The sequence below is a fragment of the Primulina huaijiensis genome, chromosome 15 (genome assembly GCF_012295235.1).
Source record: "Primulina huaijiensis isolate GDHJ02 chromosome 15, ASM1229523v2, whole genome shotgun sequence".
NCBI classification, from domain to species: Eukaryota; Viridiplantae; Streptophyta; class Magnoliopsida; order Lamiales; family Gesneriaceae; genus Primulina; species Primulina huaijiensis.
The window spans coordinates 948,051-965,822 of record NC_133320.1 but is presented as its reverse complement, the minus strand read 5'-3'; the positions used below and the strand labels follow the sequence as shown (position 1 = coordinate 965,822).

Genomic DNA, 17,772 nt, shown 5'->3' with positions numbered 1-17,772 from the left:
TCAGAAAAATGGGTTTCATAGTGGTTAATTAACTGTTCTTGAAAATGAAATACAGAATTCATTTCCAGAAACAGATATACGTGGAATTCCTCATATCAACTCAAAAGTCATGTATGGAAAAAAAACCATGGATCATTGGTTAGTATGCTTACTCAAAGTGGGATATGGTGTAATGATACCGACAAAACGATTGATGTAAAAGATGTTGATTGGAATGAATACGTAAAAGTAAGTTTTTACATTGTGTATATTATTTTTGTGTTGTTTTAACTTCTTTACCTGTAATAACTGTACACATCTCTTCTTTTCTTTTTGTTTTCGGTTTTATAGGCTGATCCAAATGCAAGGTTGATGAGACACAAGTATTGGCCATTTTATCATGATTGGTGTGAAATTTTTGGAAAGGATAGAGCTATCGGTGAGCATGCACGAGGATTTTATGACATGGTGGATGATTTAAATAATAAGGAAAAGCAAAATGAAAATGATATTGATATTGTATTGACAAATTGCTACATGATTTATATGATGAAACAACATTGATGTCTCGAAGTAGTGTGGGTCATAATGAGAATGAGAAAAAGATAGTTTATAAAAAGCGTAAATCTTTTGATGTCGATCCTGAGATTATTGTTGAGATGATGAATAAGTTCACAGATAAGGCTGATGCTAGATTGGAGCAACTGAGGATTGGCTATGCATATGATGCGTCAAATGCAAGAAAAATGGTTTTTGAATCTTTGGAGAACATTTCAGGATTCACTTTGGAGGAAAGAGTTGATGTAGCAAAGCTGTTGGTGAACAATACACATGGATTCGAGCTTTTCTTTTGCTTGCATGATGAGGCACGAGTTGTACTTTTGAAGAAACTGTTGGGTCGATTTCATATTTTGAAAAAACTATTGTCGCATATTTCAGGTTTTTAGTTTCATTTTATTTCATATTTTGATGAAACCATTAAACTTTCTTTAGCGTGCATGATGAGGTACGATATCGTTCTTAACATTTTATTTTGGTGATATATTTGGTTGGATAATAATATGTTTATATTGTAGATATTTTATGTTGCAAGTATTTCTTTGTTATATTATTTTTTTAAGAGTTTGTTTAACTTTTTTTCATGAATATAAGATGAAATATTGTCAAAATAATTTTTAAATTTTGGAATACATACATACATATATATAGACACACACGCGTGTGTAACGTAAAAAATTAGTTATAATATATTATTTAACAAATAAGTAAACTTATAAAGAGTATAATAGCGAATTTAGTAATATTTTTAAGCTAATCACATATTCAAAACGTTGAACCAAACAATCTTAATAGTATCACATAACATCTGATTAATAATATATCAACCTTGTTATCATTTATAATATAATCAATCATTTATTTATCTCATCATCTGTGCCAAAAATATATTTAGAGTAACTATCTTGATAACTTCGGTGGATGGATAAAAATACTCATACTTTCATCCAATAAAAGCTATTATAACAATTTATTTTGATGAATTTCAAAAATAATTAAATAGTTACATTTAAAATATGTGCATACAAATTATAGCGCGCGTGAGTTGCCAGTATTGTATTATATATTATACTTGACAAATAAAAATCAGTGGGGTTTAAGAAACTGAATCTACTCGAACAAACTGTTAAATCAAATCAAACAAAACCACATGATTCAAATTGGTTTTCTGTCAGTTGTTATTTGAATTGGTTTTCAAATCAACCAAACCAGAAAAATTGATTTTGTTCAAGATTTTTATAAAAACAAACCAAACCAAAACGATTATGTTATTAGCGTAGGTTTCGTGTGAGACGATCTTATAAATCTATTTCTTTGATATGGTTCGACCTGGTCCATACCTAAAGTCAAAAATAAATTTTTTTCAATAATCGAGTTAGATAGGAGATTTTTCCCACAAAATAAACTCGTGAAATGATCACACATGAGTTTTTGTAATATTATTATAATATAAAACATATGTAATAAATTTTTTTAATTTAATATGATTTTTCTTGTATATAAAAATAATTTTTTTTGATTTTTAATTTGTGTTTTATTATTAACAAGCTTTATAACAATCTAGGTTTTTTTTAATAAATAATTCAAATGAAAATAAAAGTTTCATAATTAATGTGTGTGGTGAGACGATACAAATTAATTCCAGTGTCCACCAAAAGAAAAATAGGACACTGCACCGTCCTTTCTTCTTTAACAGCGAATGTTGCAACTTTGTAGCAGCACCTGCCAACTGATTTTTATATTTTTATTTTTTTTTTTCCTTTTAGAACTTGACAAATCTTTTATTTTAAAAAACATGCACTCAGAGTTGAGACCACGTATAAAAAAATAAAGTTGAAACGCAAGTTCAATAATTTGAAAAATATATTATATTAAAATGATGAATCGGTCAATTAATTTTTTTTTTATCAAAAAATCTTTATTTGTAAAATATTAGGTGATTTATCTTTACAAAAATTTGTACTCTTTTTATTATTTTTAAAAATTTATTTATTTATTTAAATATGTATTGATTTAGTTTTGAAAAAATAAAGAAATGTATATGTGTTTCAGTAAACTTATTTTTTATATTTATTTTACCTATTAACATTACTAATAATAATAATAGTTGGAATATAAAATTTTCAATAATTCTTGAAATTTTCGTTTTTATAATTGTTGAATTTACGTATTTTTTTATTTAAATATATGCTGGATTAGTTTTCAAAACAAAGCGGAAGATGCATATGACACACTTACTGTTTTATTTTTATTTTTAATTTATGAATTTTAACTTTAACTTCATTTTTTGTATGTAAAATAATTTGAAAGATAAATCACTTTAAAATAGTAAATCGATCAACATTTTTTTTATATCAAAAAATTTATTTCTAAAATATTATGAAATTTATCTTTCAAAAAAATATGTATTATTTTTATTTTTTAAATATTTAATTTATTTTAATATGCATTTGATTACTTTCAAAAAAATATAAGACATAATGTTGTAAATCTACTTATTTATATAGTAATAATATGATTAATAAATGATAATAACAAATAAAGTTTTTTTTAAAAAAAAACACAAAATCAAGATTTTCGATATTTCAACTATTGTTATTTTTTAATAATGTTAATAATAGAAATAAAATGAAAACAATAAGTGGACTGATATGTATACATCTTTCTTTGTTTTTTTTCAAAAACTAAAGCAACACATATTTACATAAATAAATATTTTTGAAAAATTAATAAAAAGAGTACAAATTATTTTAAAAGATAAATTACCTAATATTTTGCAAATAAATTTTTTTTTTAAATTTTGTTGACCAGTTCATCATTTTAATGTTTTCTACATTTCAAATTATTAAACTCGAGTTTGAACTCTCATTTATTATATACAAATTAGCAGTGTCCCGTTGCCAATAAGAGAGGACACTGCATTCGATTAATTCGCAGCTTCGGCCATTAATGCAAAACTCTACCACACAAATTAATTTTGAAAATCTTATTATTATTTTTTAAAAGATGAGTCTCATGTGAGACCGTCTCACACAAGTTTTTGTCTTTTTAAAATTATTTATGAAAAAGCCCAACAATCCATGTTACCTATTTAATTATTTGCTAGATTACCAGATAGTATCACCATTGTATTTATTTTCCCTGTATTATAAAAATTGTATTTACCTTAAAATATTCAACTGCAATTTTCGTGTATGCCAACAATTAAATCTTTAATATTTAAAAATTGATGATATTATTCATATACAAAGAAAATAATTAAAATTCAAGAAATCTAAATTTAATATTTATTTTGAACATAATCTAACTTTAATATTAAATATCTTATCCTTGATTTTAACACGGATATACAAAATATTGATTATTATTGTATTTTTTTTTTACAAAATACATAGTAATACCAAGGTGTAATTTTTTTTTGAAAGGAGGTGTAATTTTTTTTGATCTATAAAATATTTATTAAATATATATATTTGAGAAATTTTTTTTAAAAAATATATTAACCGATAATTTCGATAAACAATATTTAATTTTAAATACAACAATTTTGGTTAATAGTCATATTTCTTATTTAAGGTATCCTATGGTATATAAGGAAAGTATGGAAACGGTAATATTGTGTAACCATTGTATTTATGGGTCAATAAATAGACCAGTGACACTGCTAAAAACCCTCGGATTTGTTTCCTCCTCGTGTATAGATAAGTTATCATCCCTCCATGTCCCTCCTCCTCCTCCGCTCCCTTCCCGCCGGCGCTTTTCGCGCTAGGCACTCGCCGTCGTCACATCTGCCTTTCATTCTCGCCTTCCGCAGAATTAAATCGAATCCAATTGCTTCACTTCAGAGACTCGCGATCTTCTCAATTTCCGCTTCCGCCACTTCGGCTTCCGAATCCATCAGTATCTCTGATCACAAACATCCGCCACCGCCACCGCCACCGCCACCGCCTTTGTCCGACGCAAATACAGCCGCACTTGAATGGGTCAATCGAACCGCTTTTTGTGGCGAATTGTCCGAAACCGACGTCGGTAAACGGGTCCGACTTTGTGGGTGGGTGGCCCTACATCGTGTTCACGGCGCTGTCACATTTGTCACTCTTCGTGACCATACCGGAACTGTTCAGGTTTGTTTTACTCTATTTCAGACGCGCATCTGTTCAATATGTATTTTAATTTAATTTAATTTAATTTCATTTCATTTCATTTTTGTGGTAAACGAGGTCGGAAACCCCTTTACTTGTTTCAGTGGATGACATTTGACAAATATATTTTCCTTTCTATTTCTTTTGGGTTTCTGACGATCAGGTAACGACGCTCCCAGATGAGTTTCCCGAGGCCCATTCACTTATGAATGGGTTGAGACTCGAGTATGTAATAGCCGTGGAGGGTTTTGTTCGGCCTAGACCAGTTGAGTCGATCAACAGGAGCATGAAGACTGGATCCATAGAGGTTGGTAATTTATTCTGTAATCACAGTAAATCTATACCCTAATACATGTAAAAATTACGTGTTAACTTCAGTAAAAGAAAAAACATTTATTTAATGTTTTTTTGTCAGTTGTCACCTCTTTTTTAGAGTTGTATACACACCTTGTCCCAAATATTTCCATTTTCTCAAATCTCAAGCATGTTGAGAGTCTTGGCACCAAAGATAATTTTTACTTTTGCGAGTAATTTGTGATTATAAATCAGCATGATTAAATTTTCTTTCTTTTTTTTGGAATTATATCGATTGGTTTTTCTCAACACGATTCTTGAAATTTTTACATTCTTGCCTAATTTATTGTATTAAATAATGCAAATGCTACCTCTATGCTATACCTCAGGATAATTTAGTCAAGATAAGTTTTTCCTAATCACTACTTTCATCAAGTCATTATCCTATTAATAAACTTCATTTGATTGTCTTGTCCCGGTGGCGTAGCCATATCGAGATTTTATCGTAGCTTTGTGCCTATGCACACAATTGTTATGTTTTAGCTCAAAATATTTGTACTTGTAAGGGCATTTAAAATCATTGCTGAGAAGCTGCTATGAAGCTCCCGTGGAAAACGTAAAATGTGTCTACTATTTTGTTATGTAAATGTTCTCAAATTATCATTAAAATATCTTCCGTGCGTAGGTAGCTGCAGAACACGTCCATGTGTTGAATGCAGTAAGTTTTAAGTTACCTTTCTTGGTGACCACTGCAGAGGAAACAAAAGATTCCATTAAAGAGGAAATTAGACTGAGGTAACCGGCGTTTTTATGGATTGTCATCTATGATTGAATTGGAATTCTAAATTTGTTACTAGAACCATTTTCAATTCATTACCTTGTTCATGCTCATTTAAAAGATATAGGTATGTGAATTCAAACATAGTGTTGCGGCATGAACTAAAATTATATTTAAATATTGTTAGATATCGATGCCTTGATTTACGAAGACCTCATATGAATTCAAACATAGTGTTGCGGCATAGAGTGGTGAAACTTATTCGACGATATCTTGAGGATTTTCATGGTTTTGTGGAGGTAATAAATCTGACTTTCTGTTCCTTTAAATTATGATAATTGCTATTTGTAACTTCTTAATCATGGAAAGGGTTATGGGATTGCTTCTCCTGGTTTATCCTATTTCCTTCTGTTGATCCCAATCTTCTGATGTTTTAAGGTAGATTGAGACTCCAATTTTATCTAGATCTACTCCAGAAGGTGCAAGGGATTATTTAGTGCCTTCTAGAATTCAGGTACCTTTGTCTTTTCTAGTTGCACCGCCAACTGGTAGGTGAGCTTTGACTTGTAGATTCTTACAAAAATGGCTTTTTTAAAACGGTTAGACATTGTATTTTTCTGATTGCATTTCTATTATTTTAACACGTGCTTCAGAATATTATATATGTATTGGCTGTGACTGTAATGTGTATTAAAGACTTTGTTCTCATGCTATTTCTAGCGGCGACATGTGGATCACGATGTACCAATGTCACAATTTGCAACTTGGCACCTTCGGTTTCTGGAACAGTAAAAAATGAAACACATTTACTTGTGGTGACTGAGTGCTTTGCTAGAGTTATAAACACTGAATTATGCATTACTAATTTCTATTGGCACTTTTTATCTGATGGATGATCTAATTTAGTTGAGTTGCCGCATGCAAAGATAACACATAAGATGCACACTTCTAGCTTCATGGTGATCTATTGGTTGAGTTTGCATATTTATTATATATTATATGTTACGGAAGTCTGATCCCTGATCCTTCTCCTTGAAGCCAGGAACATTTTATGCTTTACCTCAGAGTCCACAGCTTTTCAAGCAAATGCTCATGGTTTCTGGTTTTGATAAATACTATCAAATTGCAAGGTTTCTATCTCTAATACTTAGTTTATTTTCCTTTTCCTTTTCAATGAGCCCGGATCATAATTTGATGACCGGGGGTAGTTTTGGCATTCTTCTTGTTTTCTGACCAACATAATTTAGACTCTCCTTATTTGCAGATGCTTCAGGGATGAAGATCTGAGGGCAGATAGGCAACCTGAATTCACGCAGTTGGACATGGAAATGGCATTCACTCCTCTGGAAGACATGCTGAAGCTCAATGAAGAGTTAATTAGAAAGGTTTGTCGGTTTGGTGTGGATTTCCGCTTTGTTTCATTCATGATGGAGGATGCTAAGATCTCTTTGATATTTCGTGAGCTAGTCTCGCTTTTACCTCCGTGGTTTCTGGGTTAACTTAATTTTCTCCATTTAATTCTTGTTCCGAGGTACCGAATTTGTTTAACTTGTAAAGTAATTGGTACCACTAAAGGTTGTTAGTTCTACACACATATACCTTGATGTACTAGCTTTGTCCACAACTGAAAATACTCTTGGTGTTTCTAAACGGTCAACGTGGAATTTTTCTGAATAGAATGGTGAGGATGATTATCTGATGTTTTGAATAGCATTTGAATACAAAACATCGCATTGTATAGAAAGTTGTCTCAAGTTTCGGCAAAGTTTGTCATAATGTATTGTGGCTTTACCTTATATGATTGCAATAATGATGCATATAAGTTGACAAAGAGTGTATTACTTTGTGCTTAGCAATTATATTTGCTGTGACTGTGTCATAGTGTGCTTCAATGATGTTGAGGTAACTATGTTTCCTATAAAAAAAAAAAAGATGTTGAGGTAACTGTAACTGGTGATTTGATTGAATCTTGACCTCATTTAACCAGACACTACTACAATTTAATTTGAAATCCTTTTTAGGCTTCTCCTCTGCTAGGTCTTCCGTTAGTTTTGTGGGGATCTCAAAGTTTGTGGTTGATGGCATTCCCCCTGATGCCATCTTATGTGACTATTCCTGATGTGGTTTCTTGGTTTTAACTTTTTGTTTGTATTTTTATTTTTATCCTGCAGTTTCCGTAGGTAATATTACAATTTGCTCAAACGATGTGGTACCAAGCATGAACATATACTCTCTTGCAGGTTTTTTTTGAGATCATTGGAGTTGAACTACCAAACCCCTTTCCAAGGCTTACATATACTGAAGCTATGATCAGATATGGTTCAGATAGACCCGACACCCGTTTCGATCTTGAATTGAAAGATGTAACATCTTCGTTGACTTTTTTCTTGTTTAATTATTTTTTTGTCATTTCCTTGGGTTGATCAGACCATACTTTATCTTGTTATGGTATTTGATTAATTTTTTGGTTTTCTTTTTCTGCTCTTTTAGATGCTTTTTCATTTATTTCTCTTGCATGTTTCACGGTTTAATTCGCTATTACTTGGTGTGTTTAATCATTTCAATGATTTTCATCATTCATCATGTTTTATGTTCTTTGTGACCCACATGCCAAGACTGGTTTCCTCCACTAAGATAGTTTGATTTTATTATCACACTATCTTCCTATGTGTTATGTGCAATATTTATCTGTGTTTGTTCTTTTGGAGTTGAATATTCTGAAGTTATGCCTGCAGGTATCTGATGTTTTCAGGGGTTCAACTTTCAAAGTATTTGCAGATACCTTGTCTAGTGGGGGAATCATTAAGGCATTATGTGTCCCCTCAGGAGCAAAATATTATTCAAATACAGCTCTCAAAAAGGGCGATGTTTACTTTGAAGCCATAAAATCTGGAGCAAAGGGTCTGCCTTTCTTAAAGGTCTCAAGTGATGGTAGTAACATCAATGCTTTGGCATACGATATGTAATGCTTATGTTAACGAGTTGTATCATTTTTTTTACATAACTTAGTGTTCTATTTTAGGGTCACTTGAAGGCATTCCGACACTTGTGTCTAGTTTGGATCTGACTAAGCAAGATTGTTTACTGAAGTTACTATCGGCCAGTTCAGATGATCTGATCCTGTTTGCAGTTGGTAAACCTACATCAGTTAATAAAATCTTAGACCGGCTGAGGATTCATGTAGCGAATGAGCTGTGCTTGATTGATCACGTAAGTTATTGGTACCTTGGATTAAATATAATGCATCTAATTGATGGAAAATGTAGTTTTGTGAAGTTAAGCTTCTTTTTTTCTGACTTTATTGTGTTTATCTATATGGTTTCTAGTCAAGACATTCAATCTTGTGGGTGACTGATTTTCCAATGTTCGAATGGAATGACTACGAGGAGAGGTTTGAGGTTTGTGAAATCCTTAGTTTTGCATCTTCTAAAATATTTTATCTAGGATGAAATATTTTAATGCTTTTCCAGCTTTTGTCATCGCACAAAAATATTATCAGGTGTACACAATATTTTTTTGATGCAGTTTATATGTACTGCCAAATGTCAAGTTCTAATTGTGTCTGGGATGAAACAGACTCAAATAGAAGGGCATTCGGAACCTGGTGAAACTTTACCTCATCAAAACTTCAAATTGTATTCCTAGGGGAATATGTGAGCTTCATCATGATGGCTGAAGTTTAAATGCCACTTGATTTACCAATATTATGATGGCCTGTTCTTTGAGCCTCTGGAAACTTGTCCAAGAAAATCATCACAAAACCTGTTTTAGTTTTTTCGTTTTGGGGAAACGTTTTCAAGGAAACATTGTAATGCATAGGCATTCCAGTCCTTTTGGATGTGCACAAAATAGAAATTTTAGCAATTAAATCAATTTGAGCAGGAAATCCTTGTCATAGTATGTTCAAAATCTAGTCTTTGTTGTATTGATAATCCATATGGAAGCATGGGCTAGTTTCTGGGATTCATAATTGATGAGATGCTCGCTATGTTTCGTTGTAGGCCTTGCATCATCCATTCACTGCCCCTAACCCTGAGGATATGAAGGATCTTTCATCTGCTCGTGCCTTGGCCTATGACTTGGTTTATAACGGTGTTGAGGTAGAGGGAAACTAAATTTGTTATAGTAGCTGTATATGTGCGAAGGAAAAAAATATTTTTTAAAACTGTGCTATCCCCATACCCAATATCAGATTGGAGGAGGAAGCTTAAGAATCTACAAGCGTAACATACAAGAAAAGGTGTTGGAAATTGTTGGAATCTCCTCCGAACAGGTTAGCAAAGCCATGCAATCTCATTGCCTTTATAATGCACGCGCCTTAGAATCATCGTCTGTCTCGGTCGAAATTTAAATCCAGTTTTTGTCACTTGTATGCATGGGTAAGACTTAAGAGAATATGTTTAAATGTATCTCATATTTATGAAAACAAACTTCTCCTTGTGTAAGTTATTACAAAATCACGTCTGTGTTCAGTAGTCATGATTAAGACAATAAGCTACAGAAATACATTTTTTCTTCTTCATGGATCAAGTTTCTGCTTGGCATACTGTGAGTTTTTATACTGGCATCTGACATTGATAACCTGCACTTGTGCTAAATCCACGAATATTCTGTATGTGGATTCTGAAGATAGTTTGATTCGCAACGGCTGTTGGTACAGTTTTGTTTGCTCTCTCTTAAAAAAAAAAAATTCAGATTGGAGAAGTGATTATTGAACTTTTTTACCCTGTAAATACGAAAAAATTATTTGGATCAGCATCATCTTTGTCTATCTGACAAGCTTGGACTCTATATATTATTGCAGGCTGAAGCAAAGTTCGGTTATCTGTTGGAGGCTTTGGACATGGGCGCTCCTCCTCATGGTATTTATTTCTTCATTATTTTGGACTGTATTTGTTTGTAAAATATGAATCGTCTGCACCTGAAATATTTTGTTTTACTAGGAATGTTCACGTGCGATGTACGTGGGTGACTAATAATGAAAATCATAATCACGAGATTTAGATAATGTTTAAAATCGTTTGAATAACATCTTGTTTATGAGTATTTATCAATCTAAATATATCAAAACACAATAGATAAAATATTAAAAATACATTATAACAATAAATCATATATATTTATTTATTTATATGACAATTTTCAATCCGCGTGATTATAACATAATGACAGCTCTCTCAAACCAGCAAAGATATTTTTCATCCAAATATCATTCAAAATGAAAAACAATAAAAATAAAATTAATAGAATAGTGAATTTTACCAAAATCAAAACCACAATGTACTTAAATGGAGTACACATAGACAAACGATCGTCAAGTAAAATTATCTTAATCTACTAAATTATCATAATGATGTTAAAATAAAACCACTAAACTTTTTCTAACTTTTAACCCTTTGCGAATTTTATTTAACTTTCTATGTTTGTTTTTAGAATACATATTATATATAATTAATTTTATATCAAAATCAATCATTTGTAAATTAATATTGAGGATTAATAATTTCAGTGAAATAAAATTTTAACATAATATCACTCAAATAAATATGTGTACTAAAACACATATATAAATAAAATAAGACGCAATACTCAGTTAAAAAAATATCATATGTAAAATTGTAATATATAACAAATGATAATAAATTATTTCTATAATTCATATTTATTATAATAATTTATATTTATTATAAGGATGATATTGATTAAAAAATTATAAGGATTATCTCAAAATTTAATTCAAAAATAGAAAGTAATTTTCATTATTTTAATTTATCATTAATTTTTCTTTATATGAATAAAGTTGAAATAAATCAAACTAATCAAATTATACTGTAAATAAAATATTAGAAAATTTCGCAAAAAACATATAGAATCTACGTGTATTCAATGTTCATCTTCATTGGAAAAGTATCATAAGAAAAATGACATTTACTGACATGTTTTTAATGACAAGTGTAAGCTTCGGATATATATTAATAAAATAAAGTATCATGTTAAGGTATTTTGTAATATTTGTTGTCGATTCAACCAAATAATGAAATAAGGTTATTATAATTTTCAATCTCAATCCTTAAATATATTTTTCTCGAATAATTTACAACACATTATTAATTTAGTTAAATTAACATAATATTAGTCGAGTTATACCCAATCACAAATCAAATGATCTCATCTGAAAGCAAATAAATATACTACCATAACGACCCTTTACCCCAACTATTTCATCATGACAAATTTTGAGCGTAGGTGGTAGTTACAATCATTTACCCACACATACGCTCCATTGAGTTATAATAATAATAATAATAATATACTATTTATTAGTAATCATGACTTATTAATGTGGTACATGAGTAATATTTGAACAACATTAACAATTTTGTACTTTAAAAATGAGGCTAAAAGTTCTTAATGTAATAAAACTAAAATAAATATTGACTAATATATAATTCGGAAGAAGAGAACTTAAAATGACTATCAAAATAAATCCTTAGAAACTAATATAATCTCATAATTTTGTGAAAGATGATAAATATATTATATAGATTAACCGAACCGTAAAAAATGGTAACAAAACTCGAACCATTGATAAATTAAACTAATTAAATCAAGGAAATTAACGTTACATCAAATAATTAAGTAAAAAAAACTCATAGAGAGAGGAAAATAGATAATCAATAAAATAAAATGAAACCCTAAAAGATCCAATGCATTAAACAAATTAATGTAATAAAATTAAAATAAAGATAGACTTTATAGTTTGGATGGGAGAACTTAAAATAACCATCAAAATAAATCCTTAGAGACCAAGATGTAATTTTCAAGTTTTGTGAAAAGTGACGAGAATTAACCGAACTCTGGAAAAAAAACAAGAAGAAGTCATATAAAACCGCAAGGCGGAAAAAGTAGGAATGAGTTCAATGTTTTCAATGAATATAATGCTCATATATTAATAATTAGTCATTAGTTATTTAAGATAAACAAAGAAATTACAAGTTAACTCATATAAGAATACAACTTGCCAAGCTAGATAAATGACATATAGGGAGTTCACAATTGGAAGTGATATATTTATATGTAAGTAGATTTGAATTTGAACAATTAAAGATGGTAGAAGATATCCACAGGACCTCTGTCTGATTCTTTAATCTATATAAAGAGATGAGAACTGAGAACCACTGGATATTTCTAACGGTGCTTGTAATCCTACTTAAAGAATCCTCTTATTTTAGTTCATTTCCATTCACTCAACTTTCTGTTTTTCTTCAACCCGTTGCATTCCATTCTTTAAGATTCAAGCATCAACTTGTGCAAGAAAAAATGACCCACCAACCATAATCCTTTTCCTGTAGATGACTGTGTTCATCTGTTAGTTACGTTATTCAATTCCTAAATATTGATAGGCTTATTCATTTGGTCAGGAGGAATTGCTTTTGGGTTGGATAGACTTGTGATGCTATTATCGGGAGCTTCTTCCATTAGGGATGTTATAGCTTTCCCCAAGACTACCACTGCCCAGTGTGCCCTTACTCGCTCCCCTTCGGAGGTGGATGCCCAGCAGCTTAAGGATCTCTCACTTCAGACCATATAAGTTATCAATACACTCTAATCCTCTAGAAAGGGTGGTTAGCAGTGAAGGGTGGTGATAAAATTGGTCTCTTGTTTGTATGTTAAATTCGGTTTACATTTTTTACTGGATATATACCGTAGCAGTATTATCTTTCCTGAATAATAATCATTACAATAGAATATGAGTAGAGTAGAACCTGCAGTACATATACATTGTATTATACTGCTATTTTAATTTTTTTTTTCGATTTTATATCATTTAGTATTTATTTGTTCATGTAAAAATGTCAATACACGTATTGATTATCGATAGTTATTTTCTAGTTTACCATCAAATGTTAAATCATCTCTTTTGTTTTCAAAGAAAAGCGTAGGAGTGCTATCTGAGCCCATCCCAGTTATGTTCATCGGACCTTGCATTTCTGTCTACATACAAAAAAGATAAATAAAATGACATTGATTATATGTATATGAAAGAAAATAGCATATTATGTAAAGTAGAATATCCAAGAATCTTTTTTAATAATTCGATCAATTCTTTTGTTTTATTTAAAAGCTAAGTGAGGTTTGGTCCCTGTAATACGTGTATTGCCAATAAGTTGTCATATACTAGTGAATCGAAGCGTGCTTGTACCAATAGATTTTGGCACAGTTTGTGGTCACTTGTCTTTAATTGGAAATGGGGTATTTTAAAATTAGACGATGACGCCAAAATACCAGTTTTTAAGGGGATGTATGGTATAGATATAAAAGTTATGGAGTCACTCGGAAATTCTCTAGCGTTTTGTCTCTTGTGTGTTAATTTTGTTAGTGCTGTTTAACGTACGAAAAGAATCTCCACAGCTGCACAAGTATAGAAACCAGAAAACATAAATAGATTGAATATGAACTAAAAACTGAAATAAAAGAATAAAAATCTTACCTTTCATTATACTTGTGAACAAGAGCTAAAAAATCGAACAGAAGTTCCAAAATAGAAAAGAAAAACCAAATGTTCCTAAGATCAAAATATCACGTGTACGAAAACCATGGCAGACTTCCGAGACTAATCAAATCTCCAAGTTGGTATTAAAAAAATCTCTCCATATTGCCAAGAAGCTCAAAACTGAGTGCAAACTATATATACATCAGCAATCCAAGAACTATTACAACAGGGGTATCTCACTGCAATGTCTTCCACTCGTTCAAATTAAGCACCTGGTGGTTTGATTTATATCATACCAAGCCAAGGAATTCCAAGAACTGCATCATGTTTCTTCAGTTCCTCAAAAAAATTTTTTATTCAGGATTATATTTTCAATCTGTTTTAGTGCAGTGTGCATCTGTACCATGCTTAGTGCACTGATGGTATCCCATACTTCGGAGAAATTCCCTTATCTCTTTGGAACTGCTCATGTTGCTTGCCTGCAAGAGTCGTTCATCTTCTTCATATATAAGGTAAGGTGCTTCATTCTTCTTTCTTGATAATAGTTTTGATGCACCCTTTAGAACATGATACTCCCAACCCTGAACATCTATTTTGAGGAGATGCACATGCTCGGATTCTTGTACAACTTTATCCAGAGGGATAGACTTGACTTGTAGTTCAATCTCCTCATTGGACTTAAAAGCCATCTTGGCACCTTCGGCTGAGACTGCACTATTGTCAAGCCGCCCAACCAACTAGGGATATACACACATGCCACATACAGTGCAAGACACATTCAGAAATTGTTCTATGAAGATAAATCGGACATATATAAAACTTTTACACTGAAAAAAACCACAAAGGAGAATACTAGTTTCTCGCACAGTAGATAGACCATACGGTACATAAATCTAAGTTTTTAATCAGAAGCAGAGTATGTGGCGATGGTGGAGAATATGTTGTAGCTCAAGTAAGGGAAACGAAAATACAAACAGACGAAAAGGGCAACTGGGCGAAAAGGAGAAAGGAAAAAAGGAACTTAGGCTGCAACACAATAGATAAAAAAGTTCTTTTTTTTAGCATTTTACCATCCTTCCAGGCACGGAAATAACAGAAGAACCAAATGCTTTTCTTAGAAAACTCCCCTCTAGCAAGACATGATGGGGCTGTGCATTCTATCACATGCTGTAGCACAAATACGACAAATCATCGATTATTTCTAACAGTTTACCCACAAATACGACAAATCCTAACTCCTAAAAGTTTACCCCCAATGCTCAATAATAAATAACATTGGTCAAAAAGCCAGTTTCAGAAGGAAAAAAAGAAACAGTTCCACACTTTAGGCAGAAAACTGAACACCTTATGAAATGTGATGTTCCCGGATCGATCAGAAGCAGCGGCTTCAAACACCTCCACCAGGTCTCCAACTCTATTAAAATAAATTCCTTCACAAATCCTCTGCAAATTCTCAAAAACAGGCTCAAATGCCAAGACCCTGAAACCCATAACAGCAGCAGCAAAAGTAGCCATTCCCACATTAGCTCCCACGTCCACAAATATCCCATTTCTGCCCTCACCCTTCATCTTCTCCATCAACTCCTGTACCGTCGCAGAAATATCAGGTCTTCTAAAGGGCTTCCCTTTAAGCGTCCGAACAATGTTTTTGTGCGGCTTTTCCGGTAAACTCCCAAAGTCCGAAAGGGAATAGAGGAAAGGGTGTTTGAGTCCTTCAACAACGTTGGCAAACACAGGGTAAGCCTGAGCAGAGCTAATGCAATCGAATCTTTTGATGGGTCTGACAGTTATTGAATCTTTACTGATCTTGTTGGGATTATCGTAGGGGTTTTGGGTGGACAGGTAGAGGAACGCGAGCAGGAGAAGGGATGTGGAGATGAAGAGAAGTAGGTTTTTGGGGGTTAGGATTTTAGTGGATTGGTTTCTTTTCCAGGAATTTGCCATGGAAATGGAGGAGATGAAGAAAGTGCGAATACAGTGTGTAGATCTTGCAACACCAAGCGCCGAGTGTGTTCTTACAATTATTATTTTTAATATTTTTATGCATTCACAATTACAAAAAAAATTTAAAAATTAAAAAGAAATTCTAAATTTGCAAATATTTAGCAAATACATGGGTGGATTTTAATTTTTTACATTTTTTTTAAAAAAACCCATGTATTTAATAATAATAATTAGAAAAATAAATATATAATTGTTTATTATTCTGATCTCAAGATTCAAATTTCTATTATCATATGTTAAAAAATAATCCTTTAATCATAAAAAAAGTAACATTCCATGAAAAAAGTTATGAAAATATAAAATCTTCTAATCCAAAAATATTTCATTTGTCAAAAAATATAAAGTCGTTTCCAATATTCTTCCATTCAATTTCTTGATCGACTGTAATTGCAGTTCTCTGACATTAAACTATTATTTAGAGTCCTCATCATTTTCGAACAATTTGTATAGATCCATATGGTTGAGGTTTAGCGCACAACAAAATGCTTAGCTAAAAACTTCTTCAAGTGATTTAAAACCTTAGATCATCAACTTTTCTTCATTGCACATGTATCCTCCAAACCCAAATACCAGCAAAACTAAAAGATGGGGGGAAAAACAATGGTCATTCTGCTGCCAGCATTTTCGGTATGAGTTCCCTGGTTCCATATTCAATGGAGCAGATTCGGAGGGACATCTTTATCCTCCAAAGAATTTGATGTATCAGAGAAATCAATTGGGTCGTGTTGAACTTGCTCAAAAATTTCAGGCATTATGGAATCAAATATATCATTTTGACCATCACCAGCGTCCATTGAAACCTCTAAGGTACCAATTTGTACTGATTCAAAAGAATCTGCATCATATGATGTACTTGAGAACTTCTCAGACTTTGAACCCACGCCTTTGGTTTCAGCAGAAATAGTTTAAATAGAGCCGTTGATACTATTACCCGGCACACTCTTTGTTATGTTCCCCAAGGATGAGCTACGATTCCCCAATCTTACCTCTGTTGAGCTGTTAGTTACTTCTAAACAAAGTTGGGACCCTTCAATCAGTGTGTTATTCGAAAACGAGCCATTATGGGAGTTGCCCAGTAAAGTTTCTTTGATTGTTGCATCTGACTCCCAGACCTTCATTCTCATTTCCTCGAATCTTTTTCTCTCCTTGCGCATCTTCTTCATTCTTATCTTCCTCTTCTTCTTCCAGCTCGTCATCATGTTCTGCATTCTTGGAAACAATTTCTTCCACCTGTGAGTGTGTCCTTTCTTCCGAATTTAATCATACTGTCGGCACTTTCTCTACGAATTAACACTTCATCAGTTTCGTCAAATTCTTTTTTCCTATCATGGGAATGTTTGACTTGGTATATCAACCAAAAGCAAATAGCAACCAACAAACAAATTTGAAGAACATGCTAATCTTGATTCCCTTGGATCTCTGGTTCCTATTCAGCGACTGCCTGGACATGATAACTTCCCTTGTCTTTCTCGCTGCTAATACCAACCAAACCAGTGGAAACATAATAAGAGTACACTGAAAAG

The 17,772-nt window shown here is 31.9% G+C and overlaps 2 protein-coding genes across 8 annotated transcripts; one reads left to right on the top strand and one right to left on the bottom strand.

The window, feature by feature from the left end:
- Positions 1 to 4,195: 4,195 nt before the first annotated feature.
- LOC140958873 (aspartate--tRNA ligase, chloroplastic/mitochondrial-like) lies at positions 4,196 to 13,474 on the top strand. 7 transcript variants are annotated; one of them, XM_073416447.1, is made up of 16 exons: positions 4,196 to 4,661; positions 4,843 to 4,986; positions 5,659 to 5,768; positions 5,939 to 6,050; positions 6,194 to 6,265; positions 6,790 to 6,881; positions 7,016 to 7,136; positions 7,992 to 8,114; positions 8,487 to 8,564; positions 8,598 to 8,682; positions 8,786 to 8,961; positions 9,078 to 9,149; positions 9,753 to 9,851; positions 9,944 to 10,024; positions 10,556 to 10,613; positions 13,173 to 13,474. In XM_073416447.1, exons 1-16 carry the CDS (start codon positions 4,257 to 4,259, stop codon positions 13,340 to 13,342), a joined length of 1,998 nt encoding a protein of 665 aa, XP_073272548.1. In that variant the 5' UTR covers positions 4,196 to 4,256; the 3' UTR covers positions 13,343 to 13,474. The 7 variants fall into 7 exon arrangements, with proteins under 7 accessions (XP_073272548.1, XP_073272550.1, XP_073272551.1 ...); XM_073416450.1 differs by having other exon boundaries at positions 4,197 to 4,661; positions 8,487 to 8,682; positions 8,774 to 8,961; positions 13,173 to 13,196; positions 13,240 to 13,363; XM_073416446.1 differs by having other exon boundaries at positions 4,198 to 4,661; positions 8,774 to 8,961.
- A 748-nt stretch (positions 13,475 to 14,222) lies between these two features.
- On the bottom strand, positions 14,223 to 16,290 carry LOC140959230 (uncharacterized). Its single transcript, XM_073417097.1, has 2 exons — positions 15,590 to 16,290; positions 14,223 to 14,982 (listed from the first exon to the last, which is right to left on the bottom strand). The coding sequence occupies exons 1-2, from the start codon at positions 16,187 to 16,189 to the stop codon at positions 14,617 to 14,619; spliced, it is 966 nt and encodes a 321-aa protein (XP_073273198.1). The 5' UTR covers positions 16,190 to 16,290; the 3' UTR covers positions 14,223 to 14,616.
- Between the last annotated feature and the right edge of the window lie 1,482 nt (positions 16,291 to 17,772).